General features: G+C 37.1%; 1 protein-coding gene across 1 annotated transcript in view; it reads right to left on the bottom strand.

The window, feature by feature from the left end:
* SNRK (SNF related kinase) overlaps positions 1-17,308 on the bottom strand; it is a 39,400-nt gene that overhangs the window by 5,189 nt on the left and 16,903 nt on the right. The window contains exons 4-6 of the mRNA XM_056483486.1: positions 7,135-7,276; positions 4,146-4,358; positions 2,968-3,102 (exon numbers count right to left, since the gene is read on the bottom strand). Coding sequence (XP_056339461.1) covers positions 2,968-3,102; positions 4,146-4,358; positions 7,135-7,276 — 490 coding nt within the window. The remainder of the gene's footprint in view (positions 1-2,967; positions 3,103-4,145; positions 4,359-7,134; positions 7,277-17,308) is intronic.

Here is a 17,308-nt window from a genome sequence, read left to right as displayed (position 1 = left end):
CAGTTTTGCTCAACCACCAGTGCCAGAAACCTGTATCCTCTAGCCCAGGACCCTCTAACAGCAGGGCCTGGCTGTGCACACACTGCCTGAGCCTGTGTGGGGCATTCCCTGCATGGAGCTATGCAGGCTCCTGCCTCTCTCTGAGGCCTCCACCAGCCTCCCTCCAGTGGGAACCTCTGCCTGGAGGGAGGCAACACAACCAGCAGCTCCGAGCCAAGCTGCACAGACAACAAGTGAAGCTGGGCTCTGATCTTCCTTGGTTTGACACTGGCACCCTCCCTTAGGCCCCAGTTGTCTCCAGAAATACTGGGAAACACTGACCCAGTTTGCTGATGACTTGTACTCTGCTGTGCATTTTAAACACAAACAATTTACTGTGATTAACGAACAGAACTTAAATACACTAGAAACACAACTACAAATATGACAGGAAATGAAGATCTAAATATTTCAGGAACTTGCCATGCTAGAAGAACAGACTGGTTTGTCAGCAAAAATAGGAAGAGTTCTGTAGTTGTCACAATAAGAGCAGATATAGTATCTTACAGTACTGTAGTTGCCAGGCAATAAACCTCCTCACTACAGTATGTTTATTTCTCATAGCAGCCCGTGTTTGTCTCCCTTCCCTTCTGCCTCTCCCTTTATTCCCAGTGGGCCTGAGGGGAGAGAGGGACAGAAAAGAAGTTCCAGGTTGCAAATAAGTTTGTTTGTTTGCTTGTTTTTATATTTTGAGGTCTCAAAATTAAAGTAACGGACTACTGTGTTGTCTTTTCCATAAGGTCATTCTATAGAAACTTGGAATTTAGAACCATCATGGAGACAAAGAACAGCTGCTGGAGCAAGGGTTCCCGAGTTTATGCAGATGCTCCTGTTATGAAAATTCATACTCACAGGGCAGGCTACAGCTACTTTAACTTTACAAATTCATATAAAAATTTAAATTCATTGAACTTTTTGTTCCAGCTTCTTACATAACTAGAGCTGCTCTTTACTGAGAGTGATGCTAACACTGAGGAAAAAAGCTCCCTAAACAATTATAAAGCCTATTTTATTGTTTTAGAGTTTCCATTTGAAGGTGAACTCCAGGTTTTACTCTACAGTAATTTGTTTTATAAGTAATACTTATAGTATTAGGCACATGGGATTTCTTTTTTCAAAGAAGATGACGTAAAAATAAGGGGATGATCCATCATGAGTGAACTGCTGAGTCAAAGTTACAGTATTGCCCTTGAAGAGAGGGGAGCTCTCCAACACCAAGCTCCAGACCATTTTGGTTCTGTAGGCAACCCTTAGATACCTGCAACAGTAACTCTTCTGAAGTACCTGCAGCCACCTAAGATAAAATTTCCTACATCAGTGACTACTGAGTGAATGATCATTAGGTGTATACAGTGCAGGGTGCAGTCCCACCTGGAGATGACAAAGATACTGAGAACACTGTAACATTCATGGAGCATCAACTCCTAATTCAGGGAGACAGAATGGTGTTCAGAAGAGATGCCTCTAAAATCTCAAGCCTAAATCCAAAGTGACAATCAATGGAGACTTTAACCTATTTCCCTAAGTGTGTGTACTTATTATAAATGTAAAAAAAAAAAAAAAAAATGGACACTTGTTAACTTCAGGTAGTAGTACCTTACTTTTATCAGTTAGGCCAAAAAAACTATGACTATGCTCCAGAAGGACATCCCAGCATTTATTCCTATTAAACTAATTCACATATGACCTTTCATGAAAGTTGCACAGAGCAACTTTTGGAATAAACAAGTTATTTTGTCTCTTTCTCTAAATCATACAGATAAACAACACTGAAGGAGTTAGAAATGCTAAACATTGGCACAAACATTTAGTATTCTTTTCTCATTAATAAATTAGTACTAACAATTGTTGTTATTGCTAGTAACAGTTACCAATATTTTACCTAAATAGGCAATTTTTGAAAAGACTGGAGGTTACAGGATGAAAGTTAATGGAAATGCCTCAATACCTCCTCTATCTTCACTGGAACAATTGTCAAGATGGACCAACTAATATTTTATCCAATACCAGCAGATCCCTAGTGATAGTTTAACATTTATCTCCGGAAAGAGAAACCACAATGTTTAAGAAAAATAAATGCTCAATACTTGAATCTTCCAATATCAATGTGCAAGTGGAAATGATATTATTTGCCCTTTGGGTTCAGTATTTTGGTTGGTTGGTTCGGTTTTGGTTTTCTTTATTTGGTTGGTTGGTTTTTCTAAAGCATATTCTGCTGTAACTGAAAATTGGGATGCTTTGGTAACTGGTTGCAGAGCAAATCAACTGGCTGAACATACCAATACCAATCACATGCCAGAAGCCCAATTAGCCCCTTTTTGTTTCACTGTGCCACAAGCTGAAGCTTGTAAAATCTCAGGGGCCTTTACTATAAAGATTTTTAAATCATGTTTTTGTCAAACAAAAGCACTCTACTGCAGTATCTTTAAGTGACTGATTGAAATGGTAAATTCGACAATTTTTCTTAGACAACAGGCACAGCAACTGACATGAAAAAGACCATAACATACAGATCAGATTTAGAGTGATTTCTCATGTATAACTAATCCCATATCAGCAAGCTTATGGATTATGCAACTAATTTTTCTCCAGGGATATTACATAACACAATTTGTATGAGGAGCTGAAGGTCAATGAACAAGCCCTTTTCTAGGAGGTGTGAAAACCTGCCTCTTTAAGAACAAACTTCAAATTGTCTTGTCATTTCCTGAGAAGGGGAGGAATTGAAAATATTATGTGCAACTGATTTCTGAACAGTTTCTGAAGTGTCCACAGCACTTTGAAGACATTTAAAATGTGCAATGAGTAAGTATTTTACTGTTTTCAAGAAAGCACTACTTGAGAAATTTAATATTTTCATTAAGACAAGTTTAAAAACAAACAAAGAAACCAAACAGCTCCCAGCCATTTAGATTCCTAAATTCTCACCTGAACTGAGCTTTGATGTTGCTGGGGCTTGCAGATCTGGTCTGAATTTCCTTCTCTTGTTTTTCTCGCAGAATCCTTTCAGCTAGTAAGAAGTAAGTAGCAGTGATGTGATTGTATTTGTTAGTCTCCAATGCCCTGAGGAAAGCATAAAACATGAAATAACCCATCCATCAGTGGTTTCTAAGAATTGGACATACATCTTGCAGCTGGCTGTCCTTCCCATAGCAGGAAGAGAGCCTGAAAGCAGAACTGCTCATTTCTGATCTTTTGACAAGCATGCCTCAATTTTATTAAAAATACAGCCAACAAGTCTAGCAATTTCAACTATAATTGAAAGGAGACATCTTTACAATATCATCTAACAAAAGTAAGAAATAATTTTTTATTTTATGTTCTTTAAATGATAACTGTTTTTTATTAGTGTTCTGTACCAATGATGGGCTCTCTTACTGGCACATGCAACCACAAAGTATTAATATTTGGTTATGCAACAAATGGAACAAAAAATTCATTATTTTAGGGATGTCATATTGACTTTATAGTAAAAACAAGTTCATAAGCCAGTAAGCATCACTCAGGTACTGTAACAGAAAGGCTACCCGTTATACAGCTTAAGAAGTGAGACTGCTGCTTTCTCTTCCCCATCAACAGTTTTTTACAGCTAAACACATAAAAAAAGTGAAATAAAAAATATTTAAGATCCTTTTCAATTTGGGGAATATTTTAGAAATTTGGCAGTTTTAATCTATTAGAAGAATCTATGTAGCTTTCCAGCAAGCTGCCTTAGTGACTATTATGCATTACACAGATAAAGGGGAAAATATTTTAAATTAACAAAGATTCAGGTATACTGGAAATGTGATGAGGGAAAAATGCTAGAATTTGTCATCTTCAAGTATGCATGAGAGATGAAGAACAAGCATGGATTCCAAAGCATTTAAGTTTACTCAAGATGGCTACTGCAGGAATCCAAACACTGTTCCAACACATTGTCTTGAAGTTTTCCCTAAATTTGGGTATATTTAAGTACTTCTGATCCCACAATATCCTGTAATACTTTGTTTATTAACAGAATGGCCTGATATTTAAACACTGAAGTGCCCAGGTTCTCGTGATGCTCTTGAATCAAAAGTGAGAGCTGCACAAAACAAACTGCGTCTGGAACACTGCCGACTTACTCCACGATGGTGTCTCGGTCTGCGATGTCCCCAAGAACCATGCGCTGTATTATACTGTTGTGCTCCTCCTCAGACAGGTTTTTGTATGATACCAGAGGAATATTATACTTGGTTGCAGGAGATGGATCAACTCCTTGGAGCCAGGCATGGTTTTCAATCTCTTCCAAAGATGCCCTTCGCTTCGGGTCTCTCTGCAACATCCGTGTAATGAGACTGTGAATAAAAAATAAATCTAAACAAAAATGCACACACATGTTGAAAAAAGCAGCTGTTGTAAGAGCAACATTTGGAAGACTTTTTCTGCTGTCAGGTTACATAGATCTTCAGAAGTCTCACAGTAAATAATGTGATGGGAAACTGTTTAGTCTCAAAGACATTACAAATACTGCTAAACTGAAACAAACAATTAATTAAACTATATCATAAACACTGCAGTTTGTATTTGCTGTACTTAGATAATTCATCTGATTTTTCTCATTTATTTTAGTAGGTTTTATAGGGCAACTACAGGTCACAGGTGACCTATCAGCTAGTCAGTAAAATAAGAGAAATGTGATTTTTTTTTTTACTATTGCTGCTGTCAACAAGTATATGGAATGGCAAGATAAACAGAAATATTTTATTCTGAAGTAACTATCAGACATTTGAGTCTTCAGTAGAAGAAGCTGTGATTTGTTCTACCCACATAGAAAAACACCTAAACAGACCAATACACTCTCTGGGATGATGTAGTGACAAATCTATTAATGAGTTGATACTGAGATTTTACAAATGCTGAAAAGAAAGTGCATTAATTCCCCAGGTAAACAGAGACAAAAGACTTCATTAGCACAGCACATCTCTGTTCACTTACTATACATGGAAGATTCTTGGGGGAGGTATTTTTGGCTTTTTTCAACAAATATGGATATATGGTTATGTTGCCAAGGTTACAAAGAAAATGTATTGCTCCAACATGCTCTCTGGTTCCCATATAGTGCTTTTTCTTCCACTAACTGTACTATACCATGCAACTTCTGACTGCAAGGCCACACACAAAGCACAAAGGTAATCACAATTTGTCTTTTTTTTGTTTGAATTTTTTTGTTTTTTTCTGTGTGAAATGATGTATGGGATTTAAAAGTGGAGCTAAATCCACCCTTCTTTAAAAATTCTACACTAAAAAAAGTCACATTTATTTTTATTAGCTGTGGTCTCTGCTCTTACCAAGAGGAAAGGCAAGGTGAGATAGGGGAGCCTTGAGTTTCTTTGTTTTTTTTAATATTTTGAGAGAAAGAGAACAAATTCCATATTTAATTCAACTTTTTTTTTAAACTACACCTGTAGTAAAATGGCACAAATGCAGCTCATGTGTCTCCTGCTTGAAGCTTGTTTATTCATCTCAAACCACAAATGCTCTCACTCCAAGCAGGAAGCTTAAGCATTCTCAGAGTCTTTTCCCTAAGAAAACCTAACCTATAGAGGACCTGGGTGACTGGCTGTACATTGTTCACACTTTGTGTAGAGACAGCAGATCTGGACATGTAAGTAAATTGATGTTAGCAAGTATATTAAGCAAAAGGCTGCAAAATACATTTCCTGGCCTAAGCACAGCATGCAGCATCTCTGGAGATGGATTCGATACAATTCACTGATAAGAGCTCCCTCTTAAACCTCTTCCTGTATTGTACTTAAAACCTCTTCCTGTATGTGAAACTCTTCAAGATTAGAGCAGCTTTTCCACATTACTGGAGGGTGCTAAACACTAATGACAAGAAAAGCACACCAGCTATGGCACAGAATTACAGAATCATTAAGGTTGGAAAAGGCTACAGAGAGCATCAGGCCCAACCACTAAAATAGCACCACCATGCTCACCACTAAACTATCTAAGTGCCACAGCTACAGTGGTTTTGAATCATCATCTCATCCACAGATAGTGATTCTACCACTTCCCTGGGCAGCCTGTTCTAGGGCTTGACAAGAAATTTTTTCTAATATCCAATCTTAACCTTGAGGTCATTTCCTCATCCTGTTGCTTATTACCTAGGAGAAGAGCCCACCTGGCCACAACCTCTTTTCAGGTGGCTGTAGAGAGCAGTAAGGTGTCCCCCGAGCCTCCTCTTCTGCAGGCTGAACAACTCCAGCTCCCTCAGCTGCTACCCAGCTTCACTGCCCTTCTCTGAACACAATCCATCATCTCAATGTCTTTCCTGAGAGCCCAAAAACTGAACACAGGGCTCAGGATGTGCCCTCACTAGTGCTGAGCACAAGGGATCACTGTCCTGGTCCTGCTGGCCACACTGGCCAAACTTCATTCTTTGGCAAGGAACAGAATTCTAGATGCTGCTCTAATTCTTCTGACTGAAGCAAATGCATTTTTCAAGCATTCATAAAGGCATCTGGTTCTCTGTATTAAGAATTAAGATACTCTACTGCAGATTCAAGGATGCAGACAAACGTTTTAAAATAGTTTAAGTGATACAACTGGGATATATATATATCTTAAAGGCCTGAAGGTCATTAACCAATAGGGAAACATGGGAGATACTGGAACATACCAATAAAAAGGCTCCAGTGAACACTGCAGAAAAACACATCAAAAGGAATCGTGACTCCTAAGTGGATATGGTATTTCCAGACCAAATATTTTTATCACTTGATAGCCTGGGATGTTAATTTGGAGTTGAAATTCAGTAGGAGATGAGCAAGTGACAGGTTTTGCTAACTTGTTGTTTGGACAGAAATTGATAAGCAGCAGTATCTTCCTAACCTTTGTGACAGAATAATCTCAACACCACGTGGTAATTAGTCCAGCAGAAGACTTGGTCAAAGCTAATCGGTTTTGAGTAGCTTCTTTAATTCTTTAAAAAAATGTATGACAACTGAGATATAAAAGGAAGAGTATCAAGGAATATCCTACACATCGATCATATAGTATGGGGAATTCCCAAAAATAACAAAAATCCACTTCTGTGAATGCTTCCAAGTTGTTTAGCAATCTACTTACTCTTTACATTCTTTGGACACATGAGGTGGCACTGTGTATTTGCAGTCCATTATCATAGTCAGAGTTTCACTGTCATTTGCTTCTTGGAATGGTGGCTGGCCACAGACCAACATGAAGAGGATTACCCCCAAACTCCATATATCTGTAACATATAAAGGACATATTTTAAAAAACTAAACTGTTGAGGATACAGACAAAATTACCATCCAACTCTTAAAATTCATATTGGGGTGATTATTGCACTCTTCATTGTGAGCATTACTTATAGAAATTCTAAGTCCAATGAAGTACAAAATACAGTAATTCCATTGCTTGACAGCTTTTACAGTTTTTGAAGGGGAAAAAAACCCCTGAATTTGTTACTTCAAGGATGCATAACACTTCGAGATGCATTAACACTTTTGACAGCAGTGTTAGATAAAGCTGAAAATAATCTGGCCACTTAGAAGGCAAGAATTCATTACCCTTTTGATAACAGGTAGGCACAGGCTACTCAAGAGATTTGAATTCAAAGCACATTCCTTTCTGAAGGACTCACATAACTGTTCTCTGTATTGTTTACATGCTACTCAGAATCACAGAATCACTAGGTTGGAAGAGACCTTTGAGATCATTGAGTACAAACCATGCCCTAACATCTCAACTAAGCCGTGACACCGACTGCCACATGCAGTCTTTTTTAAAGCACATCCAGGGACAGTGACTCCACCACCTTCCCAAGCAGACAAATCCAGTACTTTATTGCTCTTTCAGTAAAAAAACTTCTTCCTAACATCCAACCTGTATTCCCTTGGAACAGCTCAAGACTGTGTCCTCTCGTTCTGTCAGTTGCTGCCTGGATAAAGAGACCAACCCCCACCCACTCCATGATGTAAGAAATCACAAAGAAAGTCACTTATTTTAGTCAGACTGATTTTGCTGTGGTTTTCCTCCATTGGTGTTGTGTTGTTTTAAAATTTGGCACTTCCAAGAGGTAACTAAATTAGTTTATGTAAAATCAGCTTCTTATACCAATGATACTACAAAGTGTGGAGTACTGGGTTTGGGTGCTGTTGCATTGTTTGTTTTTTTTTTAATATCCAAACATAACATTTAACAGTGATTTCTACTATACTCTGGGATTCTTCCTGTTTCCTTTTAATTCCTGCTTGTGTAGAATAAACATTTAACAACTCTCTTGTTCCCCAGTGGAATGGCATACCAAAAGATGAAAAAGAAGCACTTTGGGGCATGAAGCCCTGTAGCTGGTTTCCACTTAGTGTAATAGTTAATATTTAGTTCAAATCTTTATTAAGAGCCTGCCTAAAAGAAAATGTTTCATGAGTGTCACTGCATTCAATAAAGGAAGCATAAATATTAAGAAATGCATCATACTGCAGAAAAATAAATAACTTGCTCCAATATATGCTTAATAAAATTTCCATGATTTTAAACTTCAGCTACAACTCCATGCTCTGGGAACTGCAACAGCAATTTTGAGTCTTAAACCCTTAACATGTTACCCAGTAAAACTAAACAGCTGAGAAATGATCAGCAGGCAGCTCCCAAGGAAAGAGGGGAGAGCAGCCAGCAGTGATCTGGGACAAAGAGCACAGCAGCTTTTTCCTGGAAGGACTTGCAAGAGGATCCACGTAGGTTACTTACTCAACTGCATCTTCCTTTCTGTGGGCTGCTCAAAATACTCAATGTGCACTTCATGTTGAAGGATGGCTACAATTTTATTTAATAAAGTAAATAATACAGATTGATCCCTAGAACAACTGCTCATTTTGCTAGTTATGACCTATTCTTCTTATGGTTTAGCTGACAGGGGACTAGAAACACTACATAGCAATTTTCTTTAGAGCTCTAATTTGTAGTAAGTGTATGCTATTAAACTCAGACAATTACTGGATTTCTGCTATGCTCACTAGGGCCTCACTCCTGTAGATACTCAGCATTTTGAGGCTGGTACACCATATCATGCATACCTGCAAGTTCAGCATGACCATCACCAGGTTTACAGATTCTAATAACTGCTTTAATATGTCGATAACTTGATGCCAGAAAGGCAAGGTTTAGGAATGCACGACTTTTAAAAGCCCTCACAAGTCAGGGAGGCAGCTTCACCTAAAAGGCCCACCTTTAATTTTGTAAAGTTACTGTCTTTCTTCTTACTTGTTTAGTTTCAAAGCAGCCAAAAAATTTGGGTGTATTATCTATCTCCCATCACTCAACAGACTACATGAAGTTTTTGCAAGCACAAAAGATGGGTGAATTTATGCATTTCTATGACCAGTCATCTTTTGGCTATCAATATCCTTCCTAGATTTTTAACTTTGCCCAAGATTTATGTTGTGATTTGATCTATCCTAGTATTTGTATTTATTCAATACTTCCCCACAACAGAACAGGATGCTTCATGTTTCCTTTTAGCATGAAGTATTTCACAAGAGTCCACAGAGTATACATATTTGCAGACAAATTACATTTGCTATAATAAGGCAATACATACTGGCTAAATTTAAGCTAAGAGAAAAAATATTGGGGAGGGGAGCAATCTAATTAAACTTTCAGTTAAAAATAAGCATAAAAAAAGTTTATACAGAAGAAAAAGAACAGTAGGATAAGAAATCAAGCTTAAAAATAGACAGTCCTGAGAAAAGGACAGCAATCAAAGTAAGACAAGAATTAGAGTTCCATGAAATCACCATATACAGGAAATTCTACTAGACTTTGAAATTTCAACTGCATTGAGCAGATACTGAACATATTTTTAAGTATTTTCCATTACCAGATAGTCTCCTACCTTATTTTCTATTTTACACACACGGCTTCTTCTCTGGACTATACATACACTTCGCTGTATTTCAGTTTTAAAGGATATGTGTAATAACAGGTACTGTTTTATTTTTCTAAAAGTTATTTAGATAAACATTTATGCACATTTACTTCATAAAAATAAAAAATAAACCCCACTTTTTAGAAGCAAAATCCAACTGATTCTTTAAATGAAAAATAAATCCCCAAACCACTATTGCTTGCCATTATGCAGTGTCCATTAGACATGAACCCTTATGTTATGACAAGTAAAATAGTAATTACTGATTAGCCAGAACATAACAGAGAATTCTGTGTATTTTTTCTTTCATTAGTTACTGTATTTTGCACTCTGTACTCATGGATCTTTCCAGATAAGAAGAGCTACAAATAGTAAAATGAAATAATTTTAACACAGCTGTATGAAAATAGAATTAAAACTCTGGTTAATAATGAAATATAAATCATGCACTGATAATTCATTATATCATGAATTCTGTTTAACGCACAAAATATACACTAAAAGGGCATAATGTGTATGCAGAAAAAGGTTTTTTAGATACTAAAAATAGTGCCTAAGACCATTTAACCTTGGCATATTATATAGATATTATTAGCCTCTCAGTGAAGAGCACTAGAGCAGCAACTACACTTTACCTCACTTATATACGACAGGCAAAGCTTCCTATTATACTTTTCTGACAAATGTGTATTTTGTTACCCTGCCAGCATAACAGATGGTTTCTTCTGATGTGACCAAGAAATAACAGTGGACAGAAACAATTACATGGCTTTTATTCTCAGCCTATTTTTACAGCTGTAGCTGTAAAAAGATCAACTTCATTGCACCTACAGTCAAGGTGACTAAAATGACTCAGCTTGCAGTGTCATGGACAAAGCTGAGCAGCCTCAGCAAAACTTAAAAGTCTACTAATAACCAGGAAGCAAGAAAATAGTGTGCCTGAGAAAGTGTAATCCACATCTAAGACTGAAAAATCACTGGGAGGTTTAGTGCAGACCTTATTATGTCACAACACAGATGTCATCTTAGCAACATCTTCACAAGCCCTGCAATATCACATTACAGCAAGCCTCTCATTTCTGGAAGCAAAGCCAAGTGAATGTCTGCAGGTGTAATAAGAGAATACACTCAAGAGTTCTGTCCTGCCCCTTCATATGCAAGCTCTCCAAACAAGGGGTTGATTCCTCGTCCCTTTTCTGTGCCACAGTTTAACCAGACCACATCAATTGTTTGTAGCTCCTCACGCAAACTAAAGCCAACCAACCAGATGACTGATGCAACGCCACCTTTAACGAGGCTCTTGTGAACACAGCTGTATAGTTTTCAGTCAAATTCAAAAAATATACTGCAAAAACACTTAAATACACTGCTTTGTTCTCTAAATATACAATTTCTGCTCACCCATTTAATATAATAATCACAGTTCATTTTGGAGAGTTCTTCTATTCCAGAACAGTGTCATCTGGCTGAAAGATGCAGCATCTTTAAGTAGGGTTGTCTTAGAGAAGTTAGTAAAGCATAATCAGAGGTTACTTTATTATGATGTGTATTGTCCGAATTTTATTATTTCCCCAAACAATACACAAAGCCACACATGACAATGTCCATTACCAGAGTTTTGTCCTGTCATAATCAGTGTCAGTACCAGTTCTAGATTTCAGACCCTTAATTGAAGGAACACAAGGAAGAAAAGGGTTACAGACACCACCTTTAAAATGCAGATTCAAACCATAATTTATTTTTCACAATTTTTTCTTACTCTTAGTAATTAGCAATTAACAGATGAAGGCTTTATGGAAACTGCTTATTTCTGTCCTTCAAGGGTCATCAAATTTGCTCTCTTTAGAAAACTGCTGGAAAAGCAGAAATTAGGCTTAACATGCTGAATGCATTTAGCATTCTTAATCCCCTGCAAAACTTCAAGTAATTATAGTAAAGGAAAGCACAATTCTATTTTATAGCCAAAATCAAGTCCTGTGAAGATCTCAAGATACAATTTAGCCTTTAAATTGAGTAACTTAAAACTGTCATGGCTATGAAAAGAATAAAATAAGAATAAAAGCAGTAGTAACTAGCTGCAGTACTGAATATTTTGTTTTCTAAGCCATTAAATAATCAGGAAAAGACCACGAACTATGACAACCATGACTGTGTATATGCAACTTCCTTACATCATGTGAAGTCACTGCCATAGAAACCAAATTACAACATTAGCTGCCTGTGCTAGGCCTGTCTTAAACACAGAGTGGTCAAACATCTGTCACGTTCAAGTTTGCACACTGCAGAAAGGATATCCACATTCATCTGCTTCACCATTTCATTAGTCATGTACTGCTTTCTGAAGTTTGTGATTTACTCTTAAATTAAGTATTTGGGATTTCAGTAAGTTACAACTTAAGTGACACAGGATGCTTATACTTCAAATTTCCTCAAATTTCTACTGTTCTTCAGAAGTCAGACATTTGTTCCACTTTATATATGTTATATCAACTTGTGATCTTAAGCAATGAAAAATCCATAGTCATCTTGGAATAGATACATTTGCATTTACATACATAATGTAAATTGAATCTACTTACTGAAGTTGTTTATTTCAGACCTTGATGGGAAAAGGGTTGATTTTTTTTTTTCCTCCTAACTTAAATTTAGAACTGGTCAACAGTTTAGAGTGCATATTGCTCAGCTGGTAAGATATATGTTTCTACAGAAAGTCTCTTTCTTTAAAAGTGACTTGTAATATTGAGTAAATTTAGCCAGATTTTATAAATTTCTCTTCGCATTATTTACTATAACAGCTGAACATTATAGTTATTTTCTACTAGATGCCACTTAAGCTAAAAGGAAACAAACCAACTTTTATGGAGATGACAGAAGTGTTTACATGTTTATTTTGCCACTACGGAGGTATCAACAGACAGACTGTGGATAAATAAAGGGTGGAAATTAACCCAAATTTCCAGGATTATATTCTAACCACAGTGTTAAGGCACTGAAGAATGTTACCCCTGCTGCTGCTACCTCTTCAGAGTAGATTTCATGAAGAAACAATCCATAGAAACCTGCTGAATACAAGCCTTGGAAGAGATTCAACACACCAGCACTTCAATACCCAGTTCTTGTATGCAGAGCTAAATAGGAAAAACCTATGTAAAATCTCTGCACTCTGGACATGTTCAGGGCTAGGGAGCAACTGGAGACCTGCAGACTGCTCTTCTGACCTCAAGACACAAAACCCCCATTGTAAACTACTTCATTTGGACTGAAGGTGGAACCCTCCATGATGGATTCAGGAGCAGGTACAGGCTGGTGGCTCACGAAGAACCCATTCACAGAATAGGCTGAGGGAAACTGAATGAATACTCAAACACATAGCACAGCTTCACATAATGGTCTGAAGAAACAAAACACAATTTAAGAGTAAAAATTCACATGAGAGGTGAAACACTGCAGAAAATGAGACTTCTACTAAAAATAGTGATAAAACATTATATACAAAGTACGGAAGATAAAAGCTGTTATTATACCACTGAATCATTTGAATGGTACTTGTTGATATACTTGTGCTTCAAAAAGAGAGTAAGAAAAGTATTTTCACTCCTGTATAAGCTAAAAATCATAAAAATCCCTTGCATAAAAAGTCAGTACAGAAAAGGTAAAGAATTATTGTGTTAAAAGATTTCAGCACTCCTATGTATCTCAAATATTTTTACACTGCCATGTGCAAAGACTACTGACAAATCTGGAATAAGCTCAAACTGGACCAGTAAAATTTCAAATGTAAGAGTAAAGAACAAGGATTACTTTTTCCTATATACTCATCTTTTAGCTGATTTAACTATTCTTTCATTCTTTAATGTTTAATGAAAAAGGCTTTGAGCAAACTTGTATACTGACCTCTCCAGTTCTCAGAGATGCTACCATCTGTTAACTCAACATTTTTTGTCTCTGTAAAATGGGACTTGTTTTTCCCTTGCTGAAGGCTGAGGAAGAAAACATCTACAATCAAGGCTAACATTTTTTAAATTAAGATGCAGAACATGTTTTTTTCTTTGTTTTAAAGCACTAAAAATAGTACCAATATTACTATTAATATACGTAGCAGACAAGAGAATTAAGAGAAATCTTTTCCTTTCCCTGTCCCTCAAAAAAGAGAGCATAAATAGCAAATTGCATTTAGCAAATTATTTTCCTAATTAGCTAATCTGTCTGGTGAAACTCTGTTCTAAATTATTTCAGTTGACTAAGACATGATCGTCAGTAACTAAGTCTTATCTTCAGAAGTGATTCCTATTTTCATTCCATTTGGCAACTAGTACTTGCACTCTGGAATCCCCAACATAAGGAGGACATGGACCTGCTGCAGTGAGTCCAGAGAAGCCATAACAATTATGAGGGCTTTAAAGTGGGCTGGAGCACCTCTGCTGTGGAGACAGGCTGAGAGAGCTGGGGTAGTTTAGCCTGGAAAAGGGGAGACAAGAGAGCTGGAGAGGGAATTTTCACATAGGCTTGGAGTGACAGGACAAAGGCTGATGGCTTTAAACTGAGAGAGGGCAAGTTCACATTGGACACTAGGAAGAAATTCTTCACTGTCAAGGTGGAGAGGCACTGGAACAGGTTGCCCAGAGAAGTTATGTATGTCCCATTCAATGTCAGTTTCAAGGCCAGGTGGGGTGGGCCTCTGAGAAACCTGGTCTAGTGGGATTCTCCCTGCCCACAGCAGAGGGTTGGGAATAGATGGTCTTTAAGGTTTCTTCCAGCTCAAACCATTCTATGATTTCATTATTTTTCCCTGAAGTCAACAGCATGGGCTTTGCTGGCTGAGTAAAACCACTAAAATACAAACAGTTGACCATTTGTTTGGGGTTTTTTTAGTAACTAATGCATCTCAAATTTCAGTAAGGGTATTTTAACAAAAAAAGACCACCACTGAAAGGTCTTACTGAACACATGCCACTGCCTTTATTCGAAAATAACCTGTTTTACTCCAAATCATCAGCTCTGCTTTTAAAAATACATTCTATCTCCCTTGACATCTGCTGTTTAGCCAAAAAGAGTTACTGAATCTATATTAAAGAAAAACAAATTAAACCAACATTTTCTGCACGAATTCCAATACCACTACTCCAGAAAATAATTAGCCAGGATAAATGAATTAATTAAACATAAAAGAAAGTTTTCTTCTTTCTAAAATACGTTCTCAAAATCACTGGACATATCAAAGTCTATACAGCGCATACAGCTATTGTACATATTTTACTGCAATGACTTTGTTTTTTTTTTTTTGTATATAAAGATAATTTGTTCCTGGTATCTAAAAAATTATTCATGTGTTCAGATGGAGTATCTTTCCCTGTGCAATTTAGCTGTATAATGCATGATTTGTACTTTATTTACAAAAAATTAACATCTGAATACAGCTTCACACATGAATGCAAAACTTGGGCATTTGGTTTATAACTAGGTAGTAAACCACTGATTTTGGTCCCACCAGATCTGTGCTGCCAAATTAGTCAGCCACAGGCTGGAAATAATTAATCAGAGTACTTATATGAGAGATACATGAAATTAAGCTTCCTGGCTGAGGAGATGTATTCATCATAACAAAACCTTGCTTCACAACAGCAGCTTGAAATACTATGAAAACAGTTCTCCCATGAACACAGCAACACAACTATACCCCTACTTAAAATTACAGTTTAGCTGATATAGCAGTAACCTAAGCCTATATTCACAGCTTCTTCTCTGTAGTTTCACTTGGATAAACTATTTTTTGCTTCACCCAGCAGTTTACACTGGTGAATGCATGAAAACTTCTGCATAAAGTAATACAGAACAGAACATAAATTATACTTCATAAATATTAGCTGGGTCAGATTTACTGAGAAGTTATCAGGATCACAGATTCCCACCATTCACTGCAGCCCCATCACATCAAAGCTTCACTTTCAAATGCAATGCTCCAATCCTTGCAACATAACATCAATTTTAAGCACTAAAAGTAGTTTCTTGTCATTACAGTAATGAGATTGAGAGGGGGGAAAAAGAACCAAATATATAATGCATGAAAACTGAACTCCCATTTCGTTAAAAATAAACTTCACTGTTTGCATACAATTTGCCACAGAACATAAATTCTTTGTTATCCTTAAGACTGTGACTTTCTAAAAGTGTTCTACAACCAATTCCTTCTATTTGCCCCTTCTAAAAAGTATAAAAAGTTACTTTCTGATTTGACTCAGTTTTTTTCAGCAGCATGAGATAGATACACAGCACAGCAAGGTGAAGGCAGAAAAGCATGGCCACTAACACCACTAGAGAAGACAGCAGGACAGGAATAGACCTGGTATTCTTACCAATTCCTTCTGTTTTGCTTTAAAAAACATTTGAAGCCAAGAACCTGAGTGTACAATTCTCCTAAAAATACACTGGTAAAGATGATGAATTTCAGTCAAAGGAGTTTCTCTTACACAGAAGGTAAAGTGAGCCAGGCAGAGCTGGTATTACCTAAACTTGCTAACTTGAGATGGGTCCTACCACTCTCCCCCAGAACCCTACTCCAAGCTCCATATTCTCTTCCCTTCCTATGCACCAACTCTTCTACGCAATCCCAAGGGAACAAATAGCTAATCTGCTTCTGCTAATCTGCCACAAGTAAGTCTGCAGAGAGCAGGTTTTCTATCAGTTTTTGGCTTTCTAACAGTTTTCTGCCAAGTTAGCTGACAAGTCAGTTCACCAAATGGACAGCCATGCAGCAGAGTGCAGCTCAGGAGAAGGGGTAGCTCTGCACTGAGGCAAGCAAAACAGAAGGGGAGGCACAGCTTATACTGGAAGCAGCTAAGTATCACAATTCTAGCTTTCTGCACCCTTTCAGCCTCAAGTTCATTCCATGTTTCTAAGTATAAATGGTCTGAAGTGTTGCAATACAGCAATAAAAAGGGAGATTTTCAAAACAAAAGAAGCAGAGAAATGTTTCTCATTTCTGAGTACTTAGCTATAGTCTGGTTTTAAGCATACTGAAACTCCAAAATGCTGCCAATTATTCAATATTGTTTATGATCTGCAAGTATCTTACAACCCTGCTTTTTTTAACACCAGTCAGTCAAATCTTATATTCAGTATTTTTTTTATTTTTTTTTTTTTAGTGAGAAAGGTTACTGTATATAGCCATTTGGCACAGCTTTACATTAGTCATTCAGGTTGAGAATAAAGTGTTATACACATCCAGGAACATCCAGACTATCTCCATGCAGGCCAGGCAGGGTCATTTGGGCTAGCTGGCTATGCTCAAGCACCCTGTGACCATGGCTGAAGCTTTGAAACACTAAGCACACTCCAGCAACACCATATTCAAGT

The sequence above is a fragment of the Oenanthe melanoleuca genome, chromosome 2 (genome assembly GCF_029582105.1).
Source record: "Oenanthe melanoleuca isolate GR-GAL-2019-014 chromosome 2, OMel1.0, whole genome shotgun sequence".
Taxonomy (NCBI): domain Eukaryota; kingdom Metazoa; phylum Chordata; class Aves; order Passeriformes; family Muscicapidae; genus Oenanthe; species Oenanthe melanoleuca.
Note: the sequence above shows the minus strand (reverse complement) of the source record. Positions and strands in the feature narration are given on the sequence as shown.